Source organism: Sinocyclocheilus anshuiensis, unplaced genomic scaffold (genome assembly GCF_001515605.1).
Source record: "Sinocyclocheilus anshuiensis isolate Anshui unplaced genomic scaffold, SAMN03320099.WGS_v1.1 scaffold1455, whole genome shotgun sequence".
NCBI classification, from domain to species: domain Eukaryota; kingdom Metazoa; phylum Chordata; class Actinopteri; order Cypriniformes; family Cyprinidae; genus Sinocyclocheilus; species Sinocyclocheilus anshuiensis.
This window is the reverse complement of record NW_015541012.1, coordinates 797,370-811,323: the sequence shown is the minus strand read 5'-3', so window position 1 is coordinate 811,323 and position 13,954 is coordinate 797,370. Positions and strand designations below refer to the sequence as shown.

General features: G+C 39.1%; 1 protein-coding gene across 1 annotated transcript in view; it reads left to right on the top strand.

Moving 5' to 3' along the window:
- Positions 1-2,785: 2,785 nt before the first annotated feature.
- The window catches only part of LOC107690467 (unconventional myosin-XVIIIa-like), a 107,747-nt gene continuing 96,578 nt past the window's right edge, over positions 2,786-13,954 (top strand). Inside the window, exons 1-2 of the mRNA XM_016488821.1 lie at positions 2,786-2,876; positions 4,862-6,008. Coding sequence (XP_016344307.1) covers positions 4,983-6,008 — 1,026 coding nt within the window. The 5' untranslated portion in view covers positions 2,786-2,876; positions 4,862-4,982. The remainder of the gene's footprint in view (positions 2,877-4,861; positions 6,009-13,954) is intronic.

The window sequence follows — 13,954 nt, the reverse complement described above, 5'->3', positions numbered from 1 at the left end:
GCTGTTTCGAAACACTGCTCCGAAGTGTGATTCGAAACACCCAGGTCACGTGACTACGTTTCACAAGTGTTTCGAGATGGGCATACCTGCCGAATCTGCGTTTGATTGACAGGGTCGGGAACAAACCACACAATCGCACATCTGTCTCACCCTAACTCTCACAAAGTATAAAAGTGGAGTTAACGCAGCAGAACAATTAATATTTTTAAATAAAAAGCTTTATATGTAAAAAATGTCAGACGTTGTGGCTTGATGTCTTTTATTAATGTTCATTTTTCATGACCAAAATATTTATTCACAAATAGTTCATTCAGTTGTCAGAGTATTGTTACAACAGAACAATAAAAACACGACTTTTAAATGCTTATTATAATTTCATGCATGCTTCACCCAGGATTTAAACCTAAGGTGACAGGCTCTAACATGCCAGTCAAGCACACTAACCACTCCCCCAACTCACTTGGTGGATTGACAAACACAACATATACGTTATAATTCGTCAATTCGCTTAACTGATTTGTTGTCAATACGGTTTCAGAGCAATACTTGAAAATGACCACTAGGTGTCACCGTAGAGGCGGGTTTCGAATTGTTTCGAAGCCTCGGCACATTTGCTTCGACTGTTTCAGTGTTTCACGAAGCCTCGCTCTGCCCACCACTAAATCCAAACAAAGACTTGACTTGACTTGACTTGACTTGACTTGAACAGACTTGACTTGAATAGACTTGAAATAGCATGAACAGACTAGACTCATTGAGAGCAGGTACATACATTAATACACGACAAAGAACAATGGGAACATGAGGGCTATTTGTCTCAAACACTATGGGTCACATGACAAGTGGCAGACAGTGATACATTGGAGGACCTGGGCCGTGGAGCAGTGGCAGACAGTGATACACTGGAGGACCTGGGCCGTGGAGCAGTGGCAGACAGTGAAACACTGAAGGACCTGGGCTTTGGAGCAGTGGCAGACAGTGAAGCACTGGAGGACCTGGGACGTGGAGCAGTGACAGACAATGGAGCAGAGGGGGACCTGGGCCGTGAAGCAGTGGCAGACTGTGGAACACTGGAGGACCTGGGTCATGGAATAGAGGCAGACTTGAAGGACCTGAAGGACCTGGGCCATGGATCAGATCCATAGGAGCATGGAGCCATGGCGGAGCCGGCAGAGATGGCGGTGCTCTGTGGCCGTGACAGGGCAGACAGCGAGTTTGTGAACGGCCTCCGTGGCCATAACAGGGCAGACAGCGAGTTCGTGAACGGCCTCCGTGGCCGTGACAAGACAGTCTGTGAGTTCGTGAATGGCCTCTGTGGCCGTGACAGAGCAGACAGTGAGTTCATGAACGGCCTTCTTAGTCATGACAGGGCAGACTGTGAGATCGTGAGCGGCCTCCATGGCTGTGAGACAGTGAACAGTGAGTTCATGAACGGCCTCCATGGCCGTGGCAGGACAGACAGTGAGTTCATGAGCGTGGTCTTGACCTCTGGGGCAGACTAATGGACAGGAGAGGCCTCTGGAGCGCAGTGTGCAGCCCATATGCTCAAAATCACAACTGCCATTGCGGGCGATGCAGTAGACAGTGGGAAGCCTGGCGGGCTTGAGAGCGTAGGGACCACTGGAATGTCAGCCGCTCGCACTGACATCAGTGGTGGGTCCATCACACTAGCAATCAAAAAGTCTTTTCAGTCCCCACCCAAGCTCCGCATTCGCAGGAGGCTCTGAAATAGTGGCCATGTCGTGACGAGACTCTGGACGATCAGCTGCGACGTGACGAGACTCTTGAAGATCAGCTGAAACGTGACGAGACTCTAGAGATGCACCAAGAGCTTGTAACACTCCAAAGAGAAAGGAAAAATTGAAATCACATCATATGACCCCTTTAAGCAAAAAAGCTAAGGCATTATCTAGTGTGTAATCTAATTAAGAAGACCATGACCCCAAGATCCTGCCGAAGTTCAAGCCCACAAGATCCATACCTGTGTTATGTTAATATTATTTATATAATTATAATTATTATATATTATTTTATTAATATGACAACGCTTTTATTTTTATATGTTCAGTTTTTTTAATTATTATGTCATTTTGTTATGTGCTTTTGCCATTTTTATTAGTTTTTTTTTAAATATTACTATTTAGTTCAAATTTAGTTTTTTGTTTATGACCAGTTAATAATTTCAGTGCTTCAAATTATTTAGATTTTATTAATGTTGTAAATAATCTTTTAATTTTTATTAGATTTTAATTATTGTATATTAATTTAGTTTTGTTCTTTTTATTAGTATATATATATATATATATATATATATATATATTACTACTTAGGTTTCATCTATTTTTATTTCAGTTGCAGTTTTAGGTTAGTTTTAATTTTTTATTTATTAACAGTACCAGTAATTTAAGTGCTTAATTTTAGTTTGTTTGCAAGGCAACATTTCAAATTTTGTCTTTTCAAAAGTTTCTAAAGTTTTTTGTCTAATATTTATATTTTATTTCAGATTTATTTCAATTAACAGGCGTAGTTTTAGGTAATGATAATAATATGTCCCTCCCATACCTATCTAATCGAGACCCTTTTATATCCCTAGATCTATTCTGAGAACGAACCCCGCAAAACGAGACAATGGGTTGTTATTATTCCATTATTAATCCCAATCAATTCCAAATGGCATTGATTTCTGCAGCTGTAGTTCTTAACGCAGGCAGCAGGTGTCGCCGTTTCTTCTCACTGAACAATAAGCAGCATGAGGCCAATCTACCGCCTTTATCACTATATATTTACAACAGTGCTCGCGTTCAGCTGCGCCCATAGAGGATCGAGCGAACAGAAACAATACCGTTCCCTGCCAAAAAACTGGATATCTCACAACGGTGAGTGCAGCGGACTTTTATGTTTATATCAATTTATGTTTAAATTCCGTAAACGAGATAACATCCAGTTATTTTCAGGAGGTAAAATCTCATGTCAGGGATGTGAGCCTGGGATCAACAGCAGTCCGCTGCTGGATATAGAGGCGAAGAAAGGACCCTTATCAGCCACTAACTCATGCTAACTGACCTGCTAACTGTAGCCGGAGGATTGTTACATTCACTGTTCATTAGCTACCTTACGGGTTTGGTAGTTTCAAGCTAAAATCTGTATACTCTGGTGGTCTGTGTCTAACAGTTTCAGTCCCTGTCCAGCTAATTTAAAGACTTAGCGGCTGATCCTGAGCGTTAGCGTTTGGCTTTCCTGCCGCAGATGATTGACGAGTCTCTGGTTGCTCCGGTTGACTGACCGGTCAAATGTATAGGCTATACGTAGGTTTCTTGTCCTAACGTGTTTCTCTTTAATGTGACTCTCACCTGGCTTTTATCTGTCTGGCCTTTAATGCGTCAACGATACATTGTAGCAAACCACAGGCTTGTACGTTGTAACAGAATTCTTCATTATATTGTAGCATAGTAAGCGTGAAAGAGGGCAGTGCTTTCCTTTCATGTCAGTGGTCAAGTGCACATCAAGTCCATCTGTTTATTAAGAACAGAATTGCAATGAATCATTGAACTCCTTACATAAATTGACAATGGTAACAACAGTCTCTGCCAAAATTACATAGTTAATACAACGATCGAGTACTGTACTTCTGTTCAAATAAGCTTTTCAGCAACCTTTCTGTCCATGTCATGACTGTACAGTTTAATATGATGTTACCACAATTACTGTTGTAGTAGCTAAGACTAGTAGAGAAGTTGACTTAACACAGACTAGTGATGGATTCCATGTATATATACGATCCTTCAAAAGTATGGGGTCAATAAGATTTTTTTTTTTAAATGAATAATTTTATTCAGCAGGGATGCATTAAATTGATCAAAAGTGATAGCAAAGACATTTATAATGTTACAGAAGTTTTATATTTTAAATAAATGCTGTTTATTTTGGAGGAAACTGGTTACCATAGTACCTTTTTTCTGTAGGAGACTTTATCTTTTATAAGCTAGTTCAAACATGCTGAGCATATTAAAAAACCCATGTGAGGGGAAAAAAAACTAATATAAAGCGAATACTCTGTGCTATAAAGAGACTGATGCTGATGCAAATGAAAATGAGAATAACCAATGTACTGAGCAGTCTGACATCTTTACTGCTTAAATTAGTCTGTATGCTGGATTTGATTACCATGCCCACTTATATTCATTGGGATAATGCATTATTAATAATTATTACCATAATAAATGTTACTGCCTTTATTGTTTATACAAGCTAGGGTTCACTAGACATTTTTTGCATTTGCATTTATATTTTAATGTTGATCTCAAATTATGAGTAGTACTAGAACTAGTAGAGTAGGTAGTATTAGGTACTATCACGTTGCATTAAGCGTGCATTGCATAAAGCCTTTCATGGGGAAGAACTGCCTGAATTGCCTTCCTGTATTATGAGGAAGAATTTGGCCCCTTGTTAATGGAGCTTGTTTGGATGATAAAGTCTCCCGCTGGTGGGAAAATAAGAATGTTAGAGCCCCGTGGCTTTCATAGCACCTCCCTAATGCCTTATACCCTGTTTGTTTCACATATTTATAGTGAATAATACAGTATATTCATTACTCTAAAACCAGTCAATTTTGCTGTTCTGGTAAATATTGTCATGCCACATTATGGGTACAGAAGTTTGTTTCTTGTGTGAAGGCCAGTCAATGAATTCTACATAATATGGCTTTACTTTTTCACAAAACTATTGCGTATTGTAAGGCAGGATGTTCATTTGCAGTTCATTAGGAAATTATGACTTGACTGGCGTCTAAAAGATTCTAATTGTGCAAAGAAACATGAAAGATGATACAATTATTGATGCTATGGTATTTTTCTCTTTCCAGGGAGCCATAATTAATCCATTCTGGATGTACAGAAGCCACTCTGTCTCTGTATGGAAAAATCGCTTACTTGTGAAAACATTGGTGCTTCTGTAGTGAACCGCAGACTACTTTTGGGGACAGTATGTTCAACTTAATGAAAAAAGACAAGGAGAAGGATGGCGTTAGGAAGGAGAAAAAAGACAAGAGAGACCGGAGGGAACGGATGTCAGCAGCTGAGCTCCGAAGCCTTGATGAGATGAGCATGAGACGGGGTTTCTTCAACCTCAACCGGAGCTCCAAACGGGACTCCAAGAACAAGTTGGAGATCTCGAACCCGATCCCTATTAAAGTCGCCAGCAGCACTGAGCTCAACCTGACTGACATTGAGTCGGATGGCCTCAGTAACCGCAGCAGCATGGTCCTGGATGCAGATCAGCTCAGCGCAGCCAGTTCCAGTGACGATCTGAAGGGCGATTACGGCCAAGATGGACACCGGAGCTCTGTCAAGGAGCGGGCGGCCAGGTTCGGCTCCCTCGCCATGCAGAACTCGCAAATGGGTTCCATCATGAAGCGCTTCTCCTTTTCTCAGAGGAATAAAGATGAAAGTCCATCCGAAGGTTCCACACCTTCTGGGCAGAACTCGGCTGCCCCGTCTCCACAGGTTGAAACCAAGATCTTTGACCCCCAACGTAAGCCAAGTCTTCAGCATCATCAGCAACAGCCTTCTACTGGGAAAAAAGTGCAGGTTCCTGAGATTGTGGATAAGACGTTTCCAGCGGACCTCCGCTTGCCTGCTGTAGTGCCCCCGCAGACGCCCGAAGTTCGGGAGCTGGTTCTCCAGAGGCGGAGCACTGGAGATTTCGGGTTCTCCTTGCGACGCACCACCATGTTGGACCGTGGCACGGATGGAGGGGTATATCGCCGAGTGGTCCACTTTGCGGAACCAGGTGCCGGCACCAAGGACCTGGCTCTTGGTTTGGTCCCCGGAGACAGGCTGGTGGAGATCAACGGGCGAAATGTGGAGAACAAGAACAGGGATGAGATCGTGGAGATGATTCGGCAGTCAGGCGACACGGTTCGGTTGAAAGTTCAGCCCATCCTGGAGCTAAGCGAGCTGAGCCGATGCTGGCTGAGGAACACCGAAGGGCTGCGGCGGGAAGCATTTGACGTAAGTCCACACTTTCTCTCTCTTCTCTCGTTCATGATCACAGTCTTTCCAGGTAACTTCCCACAAGCCTGCCCAGCTCTTACACATGTGGAGCCAACTGGCTCTTCTCAAGAGTACAAGCACATCATTTAAGATGAACATGTTCTTGTGCAACAGGAAGCAGATTCCTTTCCAGGATGAACATCTGTCACAATGTGTCTAACAGAATCTTTTCTTCCTCTTGCTGTCCACAAGTGATGACTTTAATGACAGGCTTTGAAACAGTTTTGATTGTGTTTTTCTTCGCAGTTTGTTGTGCAATAGTTGGACACAGCGCGACAGTAAATTCAGATTTTCCTCGTGAAAATTTCATATGCAACAGCACACAATTTACAGTTTAGTTTTGGTATGTAACGATAAATTGCACTTTGCTGTTGATTCTGGTTAGGCACATTCTTTTGTGTGAGATGAATGTGATGAATGGGCGGCACAGCTCTTTCGTTTTTCCTTCAGAGAGGGAAACCATTGAGACTTATCTGTCATGTTATGCGCTGCTTCCTTGTTAGATAACAGATAAGAATGGCACTTGGGCGTAAATGTTTTTTCTTTCTTTAGGATGGGTGGAGGTTGTGTCTTTATTAACTGGCCTGTTTGCCATTACTTGGATGGATCCAATCTGGCATGCTGTCGTGCCAAGCTGCACATGTAGATGCTGAGACGACTCACAAAGCTTCCTCCTACAGTAGCCACTGAGGGCATTATGTAACTACACTCATTGGATTCCTAGCATTTAGCAATGTTGTTTACTTGCTTGGAAAAAACAGTACATTCAATTAACATACTCTTTTGCTGAGTAACATGCAGTTAGGAGACCTCGATAATTTGTTAAAAGGTATTCTGAAGCTGTCTGTGAAACATGAGAGCTCACAACAGAGAAGTGTGACACACAAGTGCGCACTGAAACTGAATCTGAGTGCATCTGAATCATTAGATGTGTTTGTGTGGGGAAAAAAGGTGTTGGTCGTTTGATAATTATTCCCTTCAGTTTGCTGTTTGCTGACAGTTATGAATTTAAATGGTCCCTTTGCAGCTACTGTTTATTTCTTCAGGGGATTCACAATCCTCTAAGGGTTCACGAGAACTCTGCTGTGGGTTTTACAAGATGCAATGCCCAAATTAAATTGACAAATAAATGTTTGCAGCTACTGTTTATTTCTTCAGGGGATTCACAATCCTCTAAGGGTTCACGAGAACTCTGCTGTGGGTTTACAAGATGCAATGCCCAAATTAAATTGACAAATAAATATTAAATAAGATTTAAATGATTAAATAATAATTGATTAAAATAACATTACATTATTAAATTAAATGATGAAATAAAATGATTAAATCATTAAAATACTAAAATATTTCATTACATGACTTAAGTGTGACATTTATATTTAATAAATGCATAGTGTTATAATTTTATGGGGTACGTAATGTAAATAATGTAGGTGATATTAGCCATTCTCTGACATGAAGCACATTAAACTCGTTTTACAGTAAACAGATCTACTATTTACACATGTAACGGCTTTCCTTGTTTTATCCATATTGCTGCCATTTATTTAACACCAAAATGCTGTTAACACTGTGTGATGTAATTCGTCATTCGTTTTTGTGTCTGTCTATTTTGGCGACATTTCTTTCTACACTGCAGATAATCACAATATTTAATGTACAACTAAACTGTGTTGAGTAATTGTGTCAGCTCCTTCAGAAACTCTTTGACAGCAGACTTATGTCAGGGCATTCTAGCACATGCTCAAAAAGCTATGCTTATGGCTTTAATCACAAAAGTCAATTACAATTAAATCAAATCACCTCTAAATGTAAAAAATGTTGTAGTTACAGAAAAAAAAAAAGTTGCATTTGTCGATTTATTTATTTATTTGAGAAAAATGAGAAATCCCTGGCCGTCTGTCTATTTTGGCGACATTTCTTTCTACACTGCAGATAATCACAATATTTAATGTACAACTAAACTGTGTTGAGTAATTGTGTCAGCTCCTTCAGAAACTCTTTGACAGCAGACTTATGTCAGGGCATTCTAGCACATGCTCAAAAAGCTATGCTTATGGCTTTAATCACAAAAGTCAATTACAATTAAATCAAATCACCTCTAAATGTAAAAAATGTTGTAGTTACAGAAAAAGTTGCATTTGTCGATTTATTTATTTATTTATTTGAGAAAAATGAGAAATCCCTGGCCTTGATGGTTGCTTCTGTAAAATGTTAGCCAAATGATCATTTCGGTTGAGGAATAAAGAGTGTTAAAAGGAATCCTAAGTGTTTTTGTACTTGTTGAAACAGCCCCTGGTCTCTTTGTAGTCAGTCATGGCCTAGAGCAGGTGAAGAGCAGCTGTATTTCTGCAGGCCGAACTGACTTACAGGTGCCTGACAGCAAAAAGACAGAGCACTTGCACAACTTTATCATCATCTTCATCATTACTGCATTTACATGATAGAAAACGAGCTGTATAGCCTAGAGTAAGGAAGGACCTGCTTCTCAGGTTCAGCATTTGTGTCCATGATAAATCTTAACTCAAGCACTAACGTCAGGCTAATGGTACTATACTGCTGTAATGGGCTTAGAAAAATAAAGTGATCATCAGCCCTGCCTGTTTATGGAACCACATGTTTGTGAAAGGCTTCCTAATGGATTTTTCCTATGGAATAGTCTTAACTTTAATTGATAGGCCAGATTTGTGACAGCATCATAAATGAAGCACTTCCAGGAAACTCAAAATTTGTTTAGCTTAAAATATTGAGTGATTCTTGCCCATTTGGTATCGTAACAATTAGAACCAACCGATTCATCATGTGCTTCTGCAAATTAGTCACTGGCGAGCACCTCTATCTCATACCAAGAGTGGGTCTGCTGTGCTATTTTGGGTTTTACCAACAAACAAGAGGGACTTGCTTTGCTGCATAGTTCTTAGTCAGTCTCCCCGCTGTAGTCATTATATGGTTCATTACATGGCCTCAGGTCAGTGAGAGTATTCTGTGCAGGTCACCCTGACTCTCGCCCCACCGTCAATCTCTCTCTCGTCTTTTGGCAAGCTGTGCTACAGGCATTGTCTGGAACATCTAATATGTCCTCTGAGAGCATTCATTTTTAGCTGCTTTTGTTGTGGAGCTGTTTTAAAATAAGGACTGGCAGAATATACTCCAGTGTGTGGAAGTGATTGTTTATTGATTGAAGTGATTGTTGACTTTAGGATAGACCAATATATCGGCCAGTCAGGTTATTCAGGTGATATCTGGCCATTTTAACCAGTTTCACTTGGCTGAAGTTTTACTTTATCCCATCCAGATTCTACTGAAACTTGTCATTGGATTGTATTTCTGTTTGTTGAACTTTTTATCAGTTTTTTTTTCTTTAATTTTATTGAATTAAGTAAAGGTTAAAAGGGTTGGTTCAACCAAAAATGAAAATTGTCATCATTTACTCAACCTCATGTTGTTCCAAACACTTAATACTTTTGTTCATCTTTGAATCGCAAATGAATGTGTTTTTAATGAAACTTTAGAGATTTCTGTCCCTCCAATGAAAGTCCATTACACCAAAACTTTGGCGCTTTTGGCGCAAAAGTAATCCATTTGAATCGAGTGGTTTAATCCAAGTCTTTTGAAGAGACACAATGTCTTTATGGACTGGACTTTTGGAATGGACTTTTAATAGAGGAATAGAGATCTCTTAGGTTTCATTAAAATATATCCATTAACCTTTTAATAACTTTAAAGTGTCTTGTGCTATTTTTAAATTGTATTATGCATAAAACATTATATTGGCTAGTATGGCTACCCTAACTTTACTTTTATTGACACCGGCAATTGAGAAATCCATATTGGTTATCCAATAATTTACATTTCACTTTTTTCAACTTCAAAACAACACTCCACTATATACAAAGGTGCCACAATGCTGCCTGACTTTTAATTTTGTGATTGGTTAAGTTGTCATTTTTCAGCCCATCAGCCCAGTTTGTCAGACAGCAATTGACATCAACGTTTAGGCAACAATTAGGGAGTATACTTGTGATGTGAAGCACAAAAAATAAAAAAAGCACTTAAGTATGGGTGTCTTGAAACATGTTTCCTAAAGTTGAATGATTTTTGAATGCACATCCCTATTATAAAAGTGAGTTTGGAACGGAATATTTGACAAACAGGAAGTGAAGCTCTGGACCTTTGTTCTGGTGTGGATGTGATCTCGGGTAGTTGTGTTTTGTAGCACGTGTCTGTGGAGGATCTGTGTTTGTCTGTGTGATGTCTGGAGGGCTGCACTGATTTGTGGGCCTCACTGAGCAGCGGGAGCCATTCTTGGCCCTATTGTCTCAGAAAACAAGTAGCAACAGCTTTATCATTAATCCAAATAAAGACGAGTCGTAAAACAATCATGTCCCAGTGCAAACAAAAACCAAGCGGATGGAGTTCACGACGGTCTCATCAAACAGGCACAGCTGGGCTCTGCTGCTTCTTTGAGAGAACTTCTTGATTGACCTTTTACTTTCGACATCTTTATTGCTTAATGTTGCTGTTTTTGAGTCTTAGGTTAAGCCATGATTTTCTGGACAACGTTTCAGGGCAAGGTACTGCTTTGATAGTAAACATTGAAGATGATGTGGATTGTTACGTAAACTAGATCTTTACTGAAGAAAAAATTGCTAAATTTATCGCTAGGGTGTTTGGTTGGTTGCTAGGTGATTGTTGACCCAAGTGAAAAGATCAAAGGATTATTCTTTATTCTTGCTTGGTAATTTGATTACTAATAATATACACGCTATTTTGATGGTTGGAAATATTTTTGATGTGCTTTTGTAATTGAGTTTGGCAAAGAATGCAACTAGGTACTTCCCCTTTATTGCGGGAATGTCTTTGGAGTGGCTGAAGAATGGTATGTTATTCCCGCTGTTCCCTATTCCTTAGAAGAAAACAGCGAACATACAGGAAGTCCTCTATTCTTCTAGGCACTGACCAGTGTAGTCAGGATGTCCTGAGATGGCTGTGAGGAAGTCAGAATAAGGATCGAGACCTTGCTGAAGCAAACAGGTAAAAAGCGTCTATTTTCAGCTCTCAGTCTAGTCAGATGGTCTCAGTCAAGACAAAACTAGACCTAGAAGCACATTTTTTTCTTGTTATTGAGTCCTGGATATCGAAGTCCAACACTTGGAGTTTGTCTTAGTCAGCTCCCTAGTGGAGTAGTCAGTGCACTTCCTAAGGAGTGTGACATATATATATATATATTTTAGGGCTGTCCCACTGTAAGCAACAAATCTAGGGAGTGAAATGAAACCACATTCTTTTTTGTTATTTGTTATTAGTTTAGTATCATTGATATATTTAGAAATTAGTGCAGTTAAATTCATTTGACAGCATTTGTGGCATAATATTGATTAACAAAGAAAGAAAGAAAGAAAGGAAGAAAGAAACATAAATATGTCGCTCATTTTATTAAAATAAGTGAAAATCTGATTTACAGTGAGGAAGTTACAATGGAATGAATGGCAATTTTTAAATGTTAAAATACTCACTATTTCAATAGTGTAGCCAAAAGACATAAACAAAATGAATTTTAACCAATGTTATTTTAGTTTATACTATATACCAGGGGTGGTGAACCCGCGGCTCGCGAGCCGCCTGAATACAAGCCAGACCTAAAAAAGATTGTGGAAACCAAGGACTGTCAGGTGTCCCACTGAGTCAAGTAAAAGGAGGTAGGCTGATTTAAATCCATGAAAAAGATTGCGTTATGTAATTAGGCGTATAAGTTATTGTGATATACTGTTGTTTGCATATCTGTTGTGTGGCTCTTTGCAGTGATACATTTTTTTTTTTTGGCTCATTATGCCAAACAGGTTAGCCACCCCTGCTATATACTATACTATTACTATTATACTTAGTTTATACTGTTTATTTGTTTTTATTTGAATTTTATTTTAAGTTTTAGTAATTTTATGATGTGGTTTTAAGGTGAAGATTTTCATTTAATATTTATATTCGATTTTATCTCCGCTTTATTTCAAATGTAGTTTTAGTTAACAATAACAACACAGACGTTAACATGATTTTAGTGTGAAAAAATTGCTTGCTTACCTTTTCTGTGTAACTTTATATACACTTTTACAACTTTGTTTCATGACAATGGAATGAACTTTAAAACCCTAAAGCAATTTTAAAAATAATTCAATCTGCTTTACAACTCAAATAATACAAAGTTTTAACAAAACAATAACATTGTAGGCTTCATATTTCTGCTTTTTGAATACTCTAAACCGTTTACTTCCATTGCAAGTGCCCACAAATAATATTGTGATAATCAGCATTATGCCACAAATGCTGTTGTTTGAGCATAACGTGTACAGGGTGTCCGCGGGGTCTTAAAAAGTATTAAAAGTTGATAAATCAATTTAGAGAAAATGAAGGCCCTTAAAAAGTATTAAAAAGTCTTAAATGCCATTTTCCAAGATATTAAATTTTGTATCATCTTTTCATTATGTATATTTGTCCGAATAGTGGGGTTCTGTGCAGTTTATTTATGGAATCCCGCAAGATTTGACGTCATCTGTTACGACTCTGACTGACTGCGCCGCTGTGTGATAGCGCGGGGCTTGTTGATCCCGCTCTCGCTGAACTTCTGACCACCATTACCGCACGCTCCCATCCGCTCCCGTGATTTTTGTGTCCGGTCCCGCAAACATTCTAATATTGTATATAAATTTTGCGCATCAGGGCGCCGCTATCAACATGTGGGGTATTTAAATACCTTTTGAATGAGCGCTCGCAGTCGCAGTTTACTTTCACTTTCGATTTTGTGATCACGTGCTGTGTAAAGGGAGCACATCTTACAATAAAATATATTTGTCAATGAGCTCGGCATCTGTTGAGGAGCAAATCCTCCAACATCTTGTCAGTTTCTTTTCTATACCCACTATCATAAATGTTCTATACCCACCTACTGCACAATCATGTATGTTTGCACTGGAAGCTCCTGTTGCCAAGACAAATTCCTTGTGTATGTAAACAAACTTGGCAGTGAAGCTCTTTCTGACTTCTGACTTCACAGTTTGCAGTGCAGGCTGCAATATTAATAATATAATAAATGTTGTCTCTTAGAAATGCACATTTGACAGTAGCTTGAGTTGACTGTAGTAGTAGCTTGAGTTTGGATGTAACAACCTCATTTATATGGTGAAATGTAATTATTCTGTCTGAGTTTTTTTTTTTTTTGTAAAATAACCATTGGTCTTCCATAGTAGCATACATTTAGATCTTGATAACCAGAGTTAAAACCACACATATAGCATCGTGTAAGAAAGATCAGTTGACCTCAAAAGACTCAAAACAAGCTTCAGTAAACTTGTTATTCATATCAAAGTTTGTTCGAGTGTAACGTTATATAAAGTCTTTGCTCATCTGGAAGTACCGGCCAGTTTTTCACTCTTAAACGGCGGGTCACTTTGAAATGCTGAACGTGGCTAACTGTATCAAAACAGTGTTGAATTCAGTAGGCTGTAAGTTCAGGGCTCGCAAAATTTCTAAATCCCTGGTAGCCCTTCGGGCAGGCATTCTTCAGATTTTAGTAGCCCAAAAATGAATTTAACTAGCCCAAATAAAAGATATTGTATTTTTTCTTCAAATAACAAGTCAAGAGAGTAGGGGTGCAATGGATCACAAATCTCACGGTTCGGATTATATTACATTATCAAATCACATTTTAAGTCACAGATCGGATCATTTTTCACATGAGCAAAAAAAATATGGCAAAATCCCTGGTAGCCCTTCGGGCAGGCATTCTTCAGATTTTGGTTGCCCAAAAATGAATTGTAAATTTGAATTGTATGAAAAATGTATTTTTTCTTCAAATAACAAGTCAAGAGAGTAGGGGTGCAATGGATCACAAATCTCACGGTTCGGATTAT